We start from the raw sequence: 15,355 nt of genomic DNA on the forward strand, positions 1-15,355 counted from the left end.
GGAAGGATACATGAGTAAAGGCGTTGTGGCATCTTCCTCCACGGATGAGGAAGTCACACAATGGATGGTGGGGGAGTTTCTGCAGGAAGGCCCTGAGAAGGCAAGATGCCCTGAGAGGCCCCTGCATGAGGCTGTGAAAGTGAACCCTGAGTTGCACTGCAAAGTGTAAATGTTAGAGGTGTCAGAGCCATGTGATGTCTGCCCAGGAGAGCTGTAAACAAGGAATGGAATCAGACAAAGTATGCTGCAGTCAGCAAAGCCAGAAGGGTGACTCTAAAGCCTTGATACAGACATGGAGTTACAGGATTTGGAATTTGCCCTGTTGGGTTTCAGTCTTGTTTTGGTGCAGTAAGTAGTTCCTCACCAGTCCTGAAATATAACCTTTTTGGAACAGTAATGTATTCAGTAATGTAATTTGCTTTTTTGATTTCTCAGAGGGTTACAATTGTGAGATTGCTTTTGGTTTTAGGAGAGACTCTGACCTGACTTACATTATGTTAAGACTAAAAGACTGAAGAATTTGTAAGTTGGGCTAAATGCATTTTGCATTATAATATGGCCGAGAGCCTATGGTGACTAAGGAGTGGAATGTGGCAGTTTACATGAGCATGTTAACCATAGGTTCATGTTTGAATGCTTGGCCCCCTGCTGGTGAAGTGTGTGGCCTTGTTAGAGGAAATATGACACTAGGGGAATGTCTGGGGTTTCCGAGGGTTCTTTCTCTGCCTCCTACATACAGATCATGATGTGAGCTCTCAGCTGTTCCTGTCATGGATTCTATCTAACCCTCAAAGGCAAGGCCACTTACATGCTTCCTTTTATTCTTTGCCTTGGTCATGGCGTTTTGTCACAATTGAAGAGTAACTCTGATAACTAACCCAATGGGAATTGGGTGAAGTTGAGTCTGATAAGAGCAGTGGGAACAGGGGAAACATGGGGTCAGTTCAAGAACAAACGCAAACAAACCACCCCTGCATACTAATTATAGAAGCCGCAGCAGTCTTGGTCCAGCAGGGACAATATGGGATGGATACTATGTGTCTTCCCACTTTCTACAAGTAGTAGCCATAGGAAAGGTCAAGACAGCTAGATGACCCCAAATTCAACAGGTCTAGGCACTTGGTCTTTAAAATGATATATTCATATCCCCAGAAAAACACCAAGATCTCCTCCATGGGTTCACTGGACACAAATAGATATAAGGGACTCAGTCTGAAGACCTTCAGTTTGTATAATGGTATACTAAATCAGTATGGTCTAAAATGACTAAGCAGAATTAAAGAGATTATCAATCAGCTTCCCTCCCTTTTCTCAGCTGCTACACTCTCCTCTCCGTGTGTTCTGACAGGCCACTGCTCAGAATGTGAACAACTCCAGAGGCACAGAGTACAAAATTACCTAGCCAGCTTCCAAGAGACAAACGCAAATTGTTGGCTACAAAGTCTGTACCTTCTCTTTCTAGAACTGGTAACTGAGGCCGCGCAGAGATGTATGCTTGTGCTTTAAAGGTAAGAGCTCTAACTGCACATGGTGGGCAGCCTGTAAGCACAGCACCTGGGCAGCAGAGACACGGGAAGCCTAAGTTCAAGGTCCCTGATCAAGGACTTTACTTGGTTACGGTGAGCAACTGATCAGATATGTTTTGTTTTGTTTTTTCCAGTGTTAGCCCTAGTATTTTTCTAATGAACTACTTTAGATTTTGATGCCTCAAGAGCATTACATAACAGCAGGGTAGCGATTAAATCAACTAATGTATTATACATACAATAATTTGGCAAGTGAATGAAAGAATGCATTATGTTTGTGTTGGTATTATTCCCTCTCAGATTTAAGATTTAGAGGAACTAAGAAATTTATTTATCTAATTAATGAAACCATCAAAAACTGATCTTCTGAAATTCCATATATGCTTATATAAATAAACACATACAATGGGTCACATTTATAAAAGATGCTTAATACTGATTCTTTTAAAACCAAGGTCTCACTATATGGCCCAGGCTGGCATCAAAATTGGTGATATTGTGCCTCTGCCTCTAAGAATACTGATTTTTTATAAATGACCTGGTCTTCCTAATAGTTCTCTGCAACTGACTCAGCTATGCTACAAAAACTTTAATAACCAACTGAATCTCTTTCTTACAAACAGGACATGAAGCCCCAGACTTCTTCAGTCTCCTGGCACATGGGAAACATGTCGTCATATGGCCCGTCTTCCCATGCATAATATTCCCATCCCGAGGCCTTTTTTCACATACGCTACATAGCTTCAAGATATCCTGGCAATCTTCCATACTTTCGGTTTCCGTTTTCTGCTCAGAAAAAATGCTTGTTTCTTCTCTTATGCTTGAGATGGTCTCTTGGCTTTCAGAACTATGAGCCAAATCCAAAAATTCCACTGAGTTGCAAGGGTCAAGCTTGGAATTTTCTTCCTTTAAATACACATCTTTTGGCCTAACAACGGGAGCTGAAATGGTTCTGCGACAATCAGGGACATCAATTCCTTCGTTCTCCTTCTTTTCAGGTATGGCAGTGATATTAGATGTGGAGAGAGAATGAGTTAATTTAGAACAATCCGAATACCAATCCTTCCTCAAGGCCCAGCAACGAAAACAGTACCTCTTGCTTGGAGAATTAAACTTCTTGCATTCTGTACACTGCCACTCATCCTACGAGAGGTTAAGCGAAACAATTTAAAACTGCAGTTAAAAAAAAGATACTGAGACAAGTGTGTGTTGACTATCTCCCATAATAACAACAAAATATAATCTTAAAAGGAAAACAGACCAAATTCTCATTTAAGTGTTTGTCAAGACATTCCATACCAGTGCTCTAACCTGAGACCTGAACAAACTCTATAGTCAGAAGGAAGACAATCTGTGCAAGTTTTACACCAATAGTGCCACAACTGTTCTTTTCTAATAGAAATTGATAGTTATTTATTGTTGTTATTATTATTTTGGTTTTTGAAGAGAAGGTTTCTTTCTGTAATAGAGCACTGGCTGTCCTGGGCTCGCTTTGTACACCAGGACAGCCTCAAACTCAGAGATCTGCCTGAGTAGACAGGGGTGGGGGAAGAGGTCACCAGGGAATGAGGAGGTAGCCACGAGGCCTGACCATGAGATGGACAAGCAATGAGCGAGTCACCATAGGGACAACAGGAACAACTAGAGAGAGAATAGAGGACAGGTAGCAGCTATGTGGTTGGTAAGTGGGCCAGGATAGCATTGATGGGTTAGAAGAGATGAGTTTTGCCCAGTTTAGTGCTTTAAAGATTATCATTAATACCCAGCACTTGGGAGGCAGAGGCAGGTGGATCTCTCTGAGTTCGAGGCCAGCCTGGTCTACAAAGTAAGTCCAGGGCAGCCAAGGCTACACAGAGAGACCCTGTCTTGGGGGAAACAAAAAAGAAAAAAAAAAAAAAAGATTATTTATAAATGTAACACATCTCCATCTCATCATCTGGGAGATAGAATAGGCATAGGAAAAACACCTTTAATTCAGAGATCCGCCTCTACTTCCCAAGTGCTGTGATTAAAGGTATGCACCACCAGCGCCCAGTAATAAACCTTTAAGAAAAAAAAAGAGCCCAGCTTAGTGGTATATGTCTTTAATCCCAGCACTTGAAAGGCAGAGGGGATCTCTGTGAGTTCCAGGACAGCCAGGGCTATACAGAGAAACCCTGTCTCAAAAACCCACTACCACCAACAAAAACAAACATTAAAGAAGCTGGAGAAACGGCTCAGTGTTTAGGAGCGCTTGCTGCTACTGCAAAAGACCTAAGTTCAGTTCCCAGCACCCAAGTAGAGCAGCTGAAAACTACCTGTAACTTCAACTTCAAAGGATCAGGATCTCAGGCCCTCTTTCGGCTCTTTAAGGGTACTAGAACACATGTGAGCATAAATACAAACACAAAACATAAAAAATTTTAAAACGGGCTGGGGAGATGACTCAGCAGTTAAGAACACTTGTTCCTCTTGCAAAGGCCTGGATTCAATTCCTAGTACCCACATGGTAGGTCATAACCATCCATAAACTCCAGTTCCAAGGGATCCAATGTCCTCTCTTCTGACCTCCATGGGCACCAAGCACTCATATGGCAAACATACATACAGACAAAACACTCTTATATAAAATAAGTAAATCTAATAAAAAATAAATCTTAAAAAAAAAATTAAAAAGTAAAAAATTTACCAACAAGGAAAACTAAAATGGGACTTGAAATTGCCAGCACTCAGCCGACCGGTGGTGGCGCATGCCTTTAATCCCAGCACTCGGGAGGCAGAGGCAGGTGGATCGCTGTGAGTTCGAGGCCAGCCTGGTCTACAAAGTGAGTCCAGGACAGCCAAGGCTACACAGAGAAACCCTGTCTCAAAAAAGAAGAAGATGAAGAAGAGGAGGAGGAGGAAGAAGAAAAAGAAAGAAAGAAAGAAAGAAAATTATTTTCTTCAGCCTCCTGCTACCAGGATCATAGTAGCTAATGGCATACCCAAATTACACCTTGGAAAAATCAATGTATCCTTGAATGCCAAGTAATTTTCCTTCTACTTCTCTACAGCCTAATGAATTCTAAATGCCTTGCTTAATTCCAAGGTAGCTATTTAGAATTACCTGGTTTTGATATAATCAATGATTTCCTTCAGGATGTGGTGGTCTAAATGGATATCCCCTACAAGTCTCTAGCATTGGAATACTTAGTTCCTAGTTGGTTGGATTGTAGGGAAGAATTAGGGGTTGGGCCTGTCGTGGTTTGACTGAGAATGGCCCCATAGGCTCATATTTGAATGTTGGTCACTAGGCAGTGGCACTATCTTAAAGATTTAGGAAGTGATGCCTTGTTGGAGGAAGTATGTCACTAGAGGTGGATTTTGAGATTTTCAAAAGCCCAAGACAGGCAGGTCAAGTCTCTTCCTGGCACCTGAGAATCCAGATGGAGAACTCTAAATTACTTCTTGTTTGCCTGCATGCCATCCATCTCCCTACTGGGATGAAAATGGACTAAACCTCTGCAACTGTATGCAAGCCCCAACTAAATGCTTTCTTTTATAAGAGTTGCCTTGGTCATGGTATCTCTTCACAGCAATAGAACAGTAGCCAAGACATGGCCTGACTGGAACAGGTATAACTGGAAGCCCGATTGAGATTTCAAAAGCCTCCATGCCTCCCCAGTGAGCACTTAATATGTAAGAAATCAATAGTTCTACCAGTGTGCCTTCACTCTGCTATCATGGACTATAACTCTCTAAACTGTAGGTGTAATGAAATGCTTTCTTTATAAGTTGCCCTGGTCGTGATGTTTTATCACAGCAATAGGAAAGTGACTGATATACAAGAGCAAAGGCCAAGCCCTACAAGTGTGGAGGTCATAACTCAACTGTCTAGAATGAGAGGCCAAGGCATAGACCATTCGTTAAACTACAACACTCATCAGTTTAGGTCCCTTCAATCTCATCTAAAATGCCATATAAATACTCAAAAGACCATCATAATAATTTAGAATTCATAATTGATAATATGCTATGGTTTAATTGCCATCACTTTTTTTAATAGTACATAACGGGGCTTATTAAGTCCAACGGCATCTTTGGCTTGATGAAATACCATCTATTTGCCCAAGTTTGTTTGCTTATTTGCCTATTTGCTTTTCTGTGCCCAAGTGATACAGAAGTTTGATTAATATGAGAACATTTATCTCAGCTATTTGTATTATGGTCAAGAACACGTACTAGTCCAATTATGTTCTGCTTTATCATTTATCTTTGCAATAGGAGATAATTTGCAAAGAATTACCATAATAGTCAATAGCAGTAGGGAGAGGAGGTGAGAATCTATGCTAAATCAACATTAAAGTTCTATCTCCAAGCAGCAAAATGTGAAATACCCTTTTTATTCAACTCCTAATCTGTTTCCACAATGAGTAATCTACAAGGGAAATTTGATTTTAAGAAATAAAAAACTCAATGTATACATTTAGGTTTAGATACTACTTGTCACTTGGTAACAAGATCTATTACCTAAAAGCTGAATTATCAACTCTTCTTTTGTAACCCTCCATTAATATCAACTCTATGGAAATTAAGCTGGTTCCTTTGCATCTTTTCCCCCAGGATTTCAACAGGGTTTCTCTGTGTAGCCCTGGCTGTCCTGGAACTCATTCTGTAGACCAGGCTGAGCTGGAACTCAAGAAACACACCTACCTCTGCTTCCTGAGTGCAATACCCCTGGCTGACTCATTTGCATCTTTTTAACAAATACTGATCAAATATGTTTTTCTAACTCACAGAATATTACATTAACTTATAGAACTATCCTTAGGATGAGAAAGGTGTTCAAGTGAGGAAAAGTAATGGAGGACTGCTCTGAACAACTCTGCATCCCTCCTGCTGGATAACCAAAGAGTTCTCATTGTTATTACATAGGAGTTTGGGTGTGTGTGAGTTCACGTGTGCCATGTAGGTTCCAACAATTGACCTCAAGTGGTTAGGTTTAGGTTTGGGAGCAAGAACCTTTGCCTACTGAGCCATCTCATCGGAGGTGTGGATGGGTGTGTGTGTGTGTGTGTGTGTGTGTTTGTATGACTACAGCCATGCTTGGAGAAATCAGAGGGTAATTTCACGGATTCTTCTTCAGCTTCCACCTTGTTTAAGACAAGGTCCCTAGCTGAGTGTGGTGGCGCACGCCTTTAATCCCAGCACTTGGGAGGCAGAGGCTGTTGGATCACTGTGAGTTCAAGGCCAGGTTGATCTATAAAGCAAGTCCAGGACAGCCAAGATAACACAGAGAAATCCTTTCTCAAAAAAGATACGGTCCCTGTCATTTGTTACTACACATGCCAGGCTAGTCGACCTGTAAGCCTGCAAGAATTCTCCTGTCTCTACCTTTTTGCCACAGGAACACTGGGATTACAGACATGTACTACTAAGCCTGCTTTTCATGGGTTCTGGGGATTCAAAACAAGGTCTACATGCTTTCATAAAACGTGCTTTACCCATCAAACCATCTCCTCATGTGCTGTCCCAAATTTGATGGCAGGAACAGAGGTATTTGATCATCTTTTCCAAAAGAGGGAAAATATTAGACCAAATTACCTTTTTGGTTGTTATTTAGGTTTTGGGGGGTTTGGGTTTTTTTGTTTTTGTTTTTTTGTTTTTGTTTAAAAAAACAACAAAACAAAAAAAAACAAAAAAAAAAAAAAAACAGGGCACCTCTATGTAGCCTTGGCTGTCCTGGAATCACTTTGTAGACCAGGCTGGCCTTGAACTCACAGAGATCCACCTGCCTCTGCCTCCGGCGTGCTAGGATTAAAGGCGTGCACCACCACACCCGGCTCCAAATTACTCTTTATCTTCTCAAATTCCAATTTAAAACTCTTTTTTAAAAGATTGACTGGTTGGTGGGTTGGTTGGTTGATTTATTTAAAGTGTTCTGCACATACACCTGCATACCAGAAGAGGTCATCAGATCACATTATAGGTGGTTGTGAGACACCAAGTGGTTCCTGGGAACTGAACTCAGGACCTCTGGAAGAGCAGCAAGTGCTTTTTAACAGCTGAGCTATCTCTCTAGCCCTAAAATCTTAAGATGATAAAGAACCAAACACATCTTACCAACTAGGAAAAGTAGACAGAAACAGGAAAAAAATTAAGTCTTCAATGCATAGGAACTAGGATTCAGCTAAAATGTGGCCACAGCAAAACAGTTTTTACCTCAGGAGTAACTTCCAGATCCGTATCATCACTTAAGGATTCAAGATCATCACTTTTTCCCACCTCAATCACCTGGGAAGATAAAGAGACCTCATTTAGAAATGTGACACTATCTGAAAGCAAGTGATGAAGAGCTATAAGTTAAAACTCTGTCCCACAATACTACCACTTAAAAAGGAGGCAATATAAATGTGAGACTAAAACCTTAATTCTGTAGACATATAGCTGACATGTTAGGAGCACAAATGACCGAAAGTAGCCACAGCGTTATCAAATATCTTCTATATTCAGACAAGAGGTATCCAAAATCACAGTTTCAAAAAAAACAAGTGCCAGGAATATAAAAAGAGCAATTACTATACAGAGATTTTTATCTTGTGAATCTTGGTGGCTGTAAAGAATGAAATAGAGCACTTTAAAACTTTCCACATTCAAGAATAAAGCTATGTGACAATCTAGCTACCTTACACAAGCCTGCCTACAGACCAGGAATCAAAGTCAAGGGATGTGAACACAGGCAAGTGTGCTAGTGCACCGTTACTACCAGCAGGTGGGAGGCAGAAACAGACAGATCTCTGTGAGTTCAAGACCAGCCTGGTCTAAAAGTGAGATCCTGTCTTGAAAGGAGGAAGAGAGAAAGGAGAGTGGAGCAAAGAGAGGGAAGAAAGGAGAGGGGAGCAAAAGGGAGAATAAAATGTGGATGGCATCTCAATTTTTTTTTATCTAGAAATTTAAACCCAGGTGTGGTGGTGCAGACTGGTAATCTTAACATTTTGTAGGCAGAGGCAAGAGTGCCCATAAGGTCAGGGCCTACTTACTTAGCCTGCATATTGGGTTCCAGGTCAAACAGAGATACAGGGGTGCCCTTTTCTCAAGAATTAATTAGCTGGGCATGGTAGCACAGGCCTGTAATCTGTGTACTTAAGAGGCAAAAGCAAGGGGAGCTCTGTGACTTCTGGGCTATCCAGGACAACAGGGTGGGACTATGATTTTCTCTTAACAGTTCAAGTATTTTAAACCCCATTCTTTTATATGAAAATGTCCAAACTATCTAATCTTCATTTTAGTCCCCAACATTCCTTCTGGTGTTGTTTTAACAGGTCTGGAGAACCTAAGGTATATTTGTTGCAAACAACCCAAATTCCTATGAAAAATTGTATGAGTGAGATGGCCCAATTTGACCCAGCATTCCTTTTGTTTTGTTTTCCCAAGATTTATTTATATTTATTATTTATACAGTGTTTTGCCTACAAGAGCGCCTGCGGCCAGAAGAGCACACCAGATCTCACTAGATGGTTGTGAGCCACCATGTGGTTGCTGGGAATTAAACTCAGGACCTTTGGAAGAGCAGCAGTGCTCTTAACCTCTGAGTCATCTCTGCAGCCCAGCATTTGTTTTGTTGTTGTTTGTTTGTTTTTTAAAATGGTTTTATTTATTTATTTTTATTAGTGGTCTGTTTTCACACACACCAGAAGAGGGCATGAGATCCCATTACAGATGGTTGTGAGGCACCATGTGGTTGATGAGAATTGAACTCAGGTCCTCTGGAAGAGCAACCAGCTCTTATAACCACTGAGCCATCTCTCCTGCACACAGCATTTTTGTTGTTGTCTTTATCTACTGCAACATTTATTTAGTGGCTTTTTTTAATTTTGTCTTTTTTAAAAGATCTTCCTTCAGTTAGTGTACAAAATAATGGGTCTTGTATGGTATTTTCGCACATATAATCAACGGTAATTACTGAAATATCTACGTGCTAAGCACTAGCTCTGTTGCCCAATCCTGACACCCAAAGCTGTTTTAACTGTGTGTGCTCACACTATGGAACCAAGAGTTCCAATTTTGTTTTCTTTTCTTTTCTTTTCTTTTTTCTTTAGTTTTTTGAGACAGGGTTTCTCTGTGTGGCTTTGGCTGTCCTGGACTCACTTTGTAGACCAGGCTGGCCTCGAACTCACAGCGATCCACCTGCCTCTGCTGGGATTAAAGGCATGCGCCACCACCACCCGGCTTTGTTTTCTTTTCTTAAGCCTTTTCAAAACAGGATTTCTGTGTAGCCCTGGCTGTCCTGGAACTAGTTCTGTAGACCAGCATGTCCTCAAACTCAAGAGATCCACCCACCTGCCTCTGCCTCCCAGTGCTGGGATTAATGGTGTGTACTACCACACCTAGTTCTAACCCCTTTTGTTTTATGATTTTTATTTTTAATTATGTGTATACATGTGCGTTTGTACATGCAAACACAGTGTCCAAAGAGGCCAAAAGAGAGCACTAGATCCCTGGAGCTGGAGTGAGAAAACAGTGAGTCACCAGATATGGGTGCTAGAAACTGAATTTAAGTCCTCTAGAAGAGCAGCAGGAATGGCTCTGAAGCACTAGACCATCATCTCTCCAGCCCCAGCTTCCTTCTTCAAATACAAGAAAATCATACTGACTTTAAAATAGGTTTTAAAATTAGCTTTTTCTACTTGGGAAGCAGAGGCAGGCAGGTCACTGTGCATTCGATGCCAGCCTGGTCTACACAGCAAATCTATACAGAGGAAACTCTGGCTGGAAAAACAAAGAACAAAGAACAAAAAAACACACAAAAAAATTGCTTTTTTCCTATTTAGTTATAAAGTGGTTACAAAGCTACCAAGGTCATTAAAATACAAGGATCTTTCTCTTGTAACAGAAACTGTTAGGGCCATTTACAGCTTTGCCTTGTGAGCAAAGGTTTCTAGAAGAAACACTCCACAATGAGACCACAAAAGGGGATTAGCAACATGTCCCTAATGCAACAAGAACTTCTCCATTAATCTTGGCTCATTTCTAAGGCAGCCTTGTCTAACTTAATCTAAATCTTAAAACTGGGCGTAGAGAAATGTTGAACACCTGAACAGACAGTTCTATGAACACTGATACAATCAGAGTGAAAATGGTCAAACATACCTTTTTGTTACTTGCTTTCCCTACTTCACTTGCTTGCTCAGAATTAGCAGCTTCAAGTTTTATTCCAACATCTAATTGCTCTGACACTGACTCATTTAAAAAACACAAATCGTCCGTAGTGTCTGAAACAATGGCAGTACCTATATCCTAACAGAGAAAAACAAAAGTGAGTTTTGCAATAGTGACTTAAGAGATGCTGAACCAACTTAATGTCTTCACATGTCAACCAGAGAACAAACGCCATGCCTTTCCCCAACAGACAAGTCTTCATTCAGCAGGTCTCCGCACCTTCTATGGTTATAAAATAGAATAAGGATTTTTTTTAAAACAGTAAATAAAGTACAATATACAAGAAACAGTAAAGTTGTTCTACTAAACACACATGTTTAACAGTCTCCGTAAGTGAAAATCTAGACAAATGTGTGCTTTCTGACATATCCCTTCCTAATTTAGTGACCAATGAAATGCTTTCCAGAGAAATCCAATTCTTTGAATGGGACACTTTTGAAAATCTGTGTTTCTAGCCGAGACTGGCCTCAAACTCAACATCCTCTTGGCCCTGACCTCTAAGTGCTCAGACTGTACACATGCATCACTACATACAACTACTTTCTGACGCTTTCAACGACATCTGACACATACAGACTTAACTTTCTGTGTTCATCTACAGTCATGTTTGTAAGGATTTATTTTTTAAGGATTTATGTATTTACTATTATGTATACAGTATTGTGCCTGCATGTACACCTGCAGGCCAGAAGAGGCCATCATATCACATTATAGCTGGTTGTGAGCCACCATGTGCTGGGAATTGAACTCAGGACCTCTGGAAGAGCAGTCAGTGCTCTTAATCTCTGAGCCATCTCTCCAGGCCCTGTAAGGATTTATTTTAATTCTATGTGTATAGGCGTTTTGCTGCATGCAGCTCCCACAAAGGCCAGAAAAGGGCATCCTCTGGAACTGGAGCTATAAGCAGCTGTGAGTTACCATGTGGATGCTGAGAAGTGGACCAGGTCCTATGCAAGAACAGTAAGCATTCTTAACTTCTCAACAGTATCTCCAGCCCATTATCCATAGGATAGTTTACACAGGTCTTTGTGCTCTGCTGCTGTTATTATGATCAATACTCACTGAATGCCTACTATGTAACAGATACTATGTACCAGGCACTCAGGGGGTGAACAGTGAAAAGGCCTTGGTCTTATACTTCTTTGAGATTAAACAAATAGTAAATACAAATATAAAACCTAAAGTAGCAAGCGCAATTGAGAATGTCAATTACGACAAAGACAAGAAAACAAACACCAAACAATGAAAAAGAATGCTTATAGATTCCTAGTGGGAAAATAATATAATCACATGCACAACAACAAAACTAATGTCATCAGCCAGGTGTGGTGGGGCACGCCTTTAATCCCAGCACTCAGGAGGCAGAGGCAGGTGGATCGCTGTGAGTTCGAGGCCAGCCTGGTCTACAAAAGTGAGTCCAGGACAGCCAAGGCTACGCAGAGAAACCCTGTCTCGAAAAAACCCAAAACAAACAACAACTAATGTAGTCACCATGGAAATCAGTATGAAATTTTCATATAAAAACTTTTCCACTCCAGTATATACTCAAAGCACTCTAAGTCCTACTACATACATACTTGCACATCCAGGTTTACTGCTGTACTTCTCCCAACAGCTAAGAAATGGACCTACCCTAAATGTTCATCAACAAGATGAATAAAGAAAATATGAGCCAGAGTGGTGGCGCACGCCTTTAATCCCAGCACTCGGGAGGCAGAGGCAGGCGGATCGCTGTGAGTTCGAGGCCAGCCTGGTCTACAAAGCGAGTCCAGGATGGCCAAGGCTACACAGAGAAACCCTGTCTCGAAAAACCAAAAAAAAAAAAAAGGCATGCGCCACCACGCCCGGCTGAAACAATGGCATTTTATTATGTTAAGTGAAATAAACCAGGCTCAGAAAGACATACCTGAATGCAATCTGTCATATGCATGTTCTAGATTTTAATTGTGTGTGTTGGGTAGTGGGGGTTTAATCATTAAACTATCAAGGAAAATATAGAGATATTAAGGAGTTGGAAGAGACATCAAATACATGTGACATGAAACCAAAAGTTGGAGGCTAAGGGGGGAGAAATGGGCCACCAGGTAGAAGACAGGAAGAAAATGGAGATGAAGGAACATTAAGAATGATTTACAAGCCCTCTAAATCAACTGAGCAACGCTCATATAAATCCAGAGACAGAAGCAGTAAATGAAACTCAGGGCCTGCGAAGGTCTGCACCAGGTCTTCTGCGTATATTAAAGCTTTCAGTTTACTATTTTTAAGGGTCTCCCAATTGGTTGAACAAGTAGGTCTCTTAATTCTTAACACCTTCTCTTGGGGGCTCTTTTGTTGGTTTGCTTTGTTCAACTTTGATGTGATGGTTTTTATCTTATTATATTTTATTTTGTAAAAAAAAAAAATACATAAGCCATGTGGTGATGTTACAGGCCTTTAACCCTAGCACTTAGGAAGCAGAGGCAGATAGATCTGAGTTCAAGGCCAGCCTGGTCAACAGAATGAATGCTAGGGATACACAGAGAAACCCTGTCTCAAAAACAAAAATGAGAAGCTGGGCATGGTGGCACACGTCTTTAATCCCAGCACTCGAGAGGCAGAGACAGGAGATCTTGGTGAGTTCAGAGGCCAGCCTGGTCTACAAAGGGAGTTCCAGGACAGCGAAGGCTACAGAGAAACCCTGTCTCAAAAAACCAAAACAGAGCCGGGCGTGGTGGGGCACGCCTGTAATCCCAGCACTCGGGAAGCAGAGGCAGGCGGATCATTGTGAGTTCGAGGCCAGCCTGATCTACAAAGTGACTGTAAGCCAAGGCTACACAGAGAGACCTTGTCTCAAAAAGTCCTCCCCCCACCAAATAAACAACATATAGATATATAGATATAAAATTGCTAAGTACTAATGCCATTGTCTTGAAAGTTGATTCACATTCTAAATGTCCAGCTTGCTTATTTATTTACTCATTTTTGTTATTAATAAAAGTTTTTGCCAGATGGTGGTGGCACACACCTTTAATCCCAGCACTTCTAGACTAGAGAGTTAGTTCCAAGACAGCCAGAGCTGTTACACAGAGAAACCCTGTCTCGAAAAGAAAAAAGAAAAAAGCTTTTATTTCAGCTCTTAGGAGGTAGAGGCGGGTGGATCTCTGTGAGTTTGAGGCCAGTCTGGTCTACAAAGCAAGTCCTGGACAAGCAGGGCTGTTACACAGAGAAATCCTGTCTCAAAAAAAAAAAAAAAGATATAACTTGCTTTATATACTAACTTTATTCTTTTTTTTTTTTTTTTTTGGTTCCTTCTTTTTATTAACTCAAACACAACTGCTTGTTTTCTGGCTTGTTAAAGCAGTAAGTCAGACAACACTTGACACAGTAATGTCTGTCAAAGTGGCTAGTCGTGAAAACTCAGCACCACATTCATCAGAAGGACATTCAACGAAGTAGACTAATTTTGCCATTTTCATCTACCTTATAGTCAGCACAGCTAACTTAACCTTCTTCCTCTTATGCTTATTCTTCTTACAAGAGGCAAGTAGCAACACCACCACAAAGTCTCAACACAAGATGAAGAGTGGACTCTTTTAATGTTATAGTCAGACAAAGTGCAGCCATCTTCCAGCTGCTTACCAGCAAAGATCTGCCTGTGCTGGTCAGGAGAATTCCTTCCTTATTATGGATCTTGGCCTTTACATTTTCTATAGTGTCCAGGGGTTCAACCTCCAGCGTGGTTGTCCCTGTATTACTTAGAAGTGCATGTCTACAAAGAAATGGACCCCTCTGGAAATATGCAACATAGTAACTTTGGAACCAGTGATGATGACCTCTAAAAATAAATTACATTCAAGTCAAGTCCTAAATCACGAGAAGGAAATATATAGATTTGAAGGAGGAATATTTTTTTTAATATGTTATTTAACTTTAATCTATGTACATTGGTGTGAGGGTGTCACATCTTGGAGTTACAGACATTTGTGAGTTGCCATGTGGGTGCTGGGAATTGAACCCGGGTCCTTTGGAAGAGCAGGCAGTGCTCTTAACCACTGAGCTACCTCTCCAGCCCCTGAAAGAGGAATATTTTATAAAGCAGAAGACATATTTAAGTTGCCTCAGGGAAGAAGGAACTCTGAGCTACAAGATTGAAGCCTTGTGTGCCTAGAGCACAGGCAGTGAACAAAGAAGACTGGTGAAGACAAGGAGTCTAGACCGTATTCTACTTGTTTTCTGATGCGCTGAAGGATGGCAGCAGAAGGATGGCAGTAATGCAAGTTACTCATTAAAAAAATGTACACCCCTAATCCCAGAGGCAGAGGAGGGAGAATCTCTGTGAGTTCCAGGCTAACCTGGTCTACACAGTAAATTCCAGGACAGCTACAGTCAAGACTCACAAAAAACAACAAAATGTACTCCTGTAGGAATGGTCTTAGCTTTAAGGGTGGGAAGAACCCTATAATAGCAACTTATCAGGCAAGATGTGTCTACAGGTGCAATAATGGTCTGTGTGGGATTAACCAACCACTTCCGGAATAGATATGAGGACCATTCCACAGGAGGGAATTCATGCCTGGTCCTGGAACCCAAGACTGAAGAAATGTGCACACATGCACGCATGTAAGTGTTTTTAAAAACCAAAAATGTTAAAATCAAGAAATGTAGCTGTGGGG

At 41.0% G+C, this 15,355-nt stretch overlaps 1 protein-coding gene across 1 annotated transcript in view; it reads right to left on the minus strand.

Annotated features, from left to right (window-relative positions):
* Positions 1 to 1,872: 1,872 nt before the first annotated feature.
* The window catches only part of Mdm4 (MDM4 regulator of p53), a 45,093-nt gene continuing 31,610 nt past the window's right edge, over positions 1,873 to 15,355 (minus strand). The window contains exons 9-11 of the mRNA XM_051147408.1: positions 10,635 to 10,781; positions 7,707 to 7,778; positions 1,873 to 2,669 (exon numbers count right to left, since the gene is read on the minus strand). Of these exons, the coding sequence (XP_051003365.1) occupies positions 2,100 to 2,669; positions 7,707 to 7,778; positions 10,635 to 10,781 (789 nt within the window). The 3' untranslated portion in view covers positions 1,873 to 2,099. The remainder of the gene's footprint in view (positions 2,670 to 7,706; positions 7,779 to 10,634; positions 10,782 to 15,355) is intronic.

This window comes from Acomys russatus, chromosome 6, assembly GCF_903995435.1.
Source record: "Acomys russatus chromosome 6, mAcoRus1.1, whole genome shotgun sequence".
Classification (NCBI taxonomy): domain Eukaryota; kingdom Metazoa; phylum Chordata; class Mammalia; order Rodentia; family Muridae; genus Acomys; species Acomys russatus.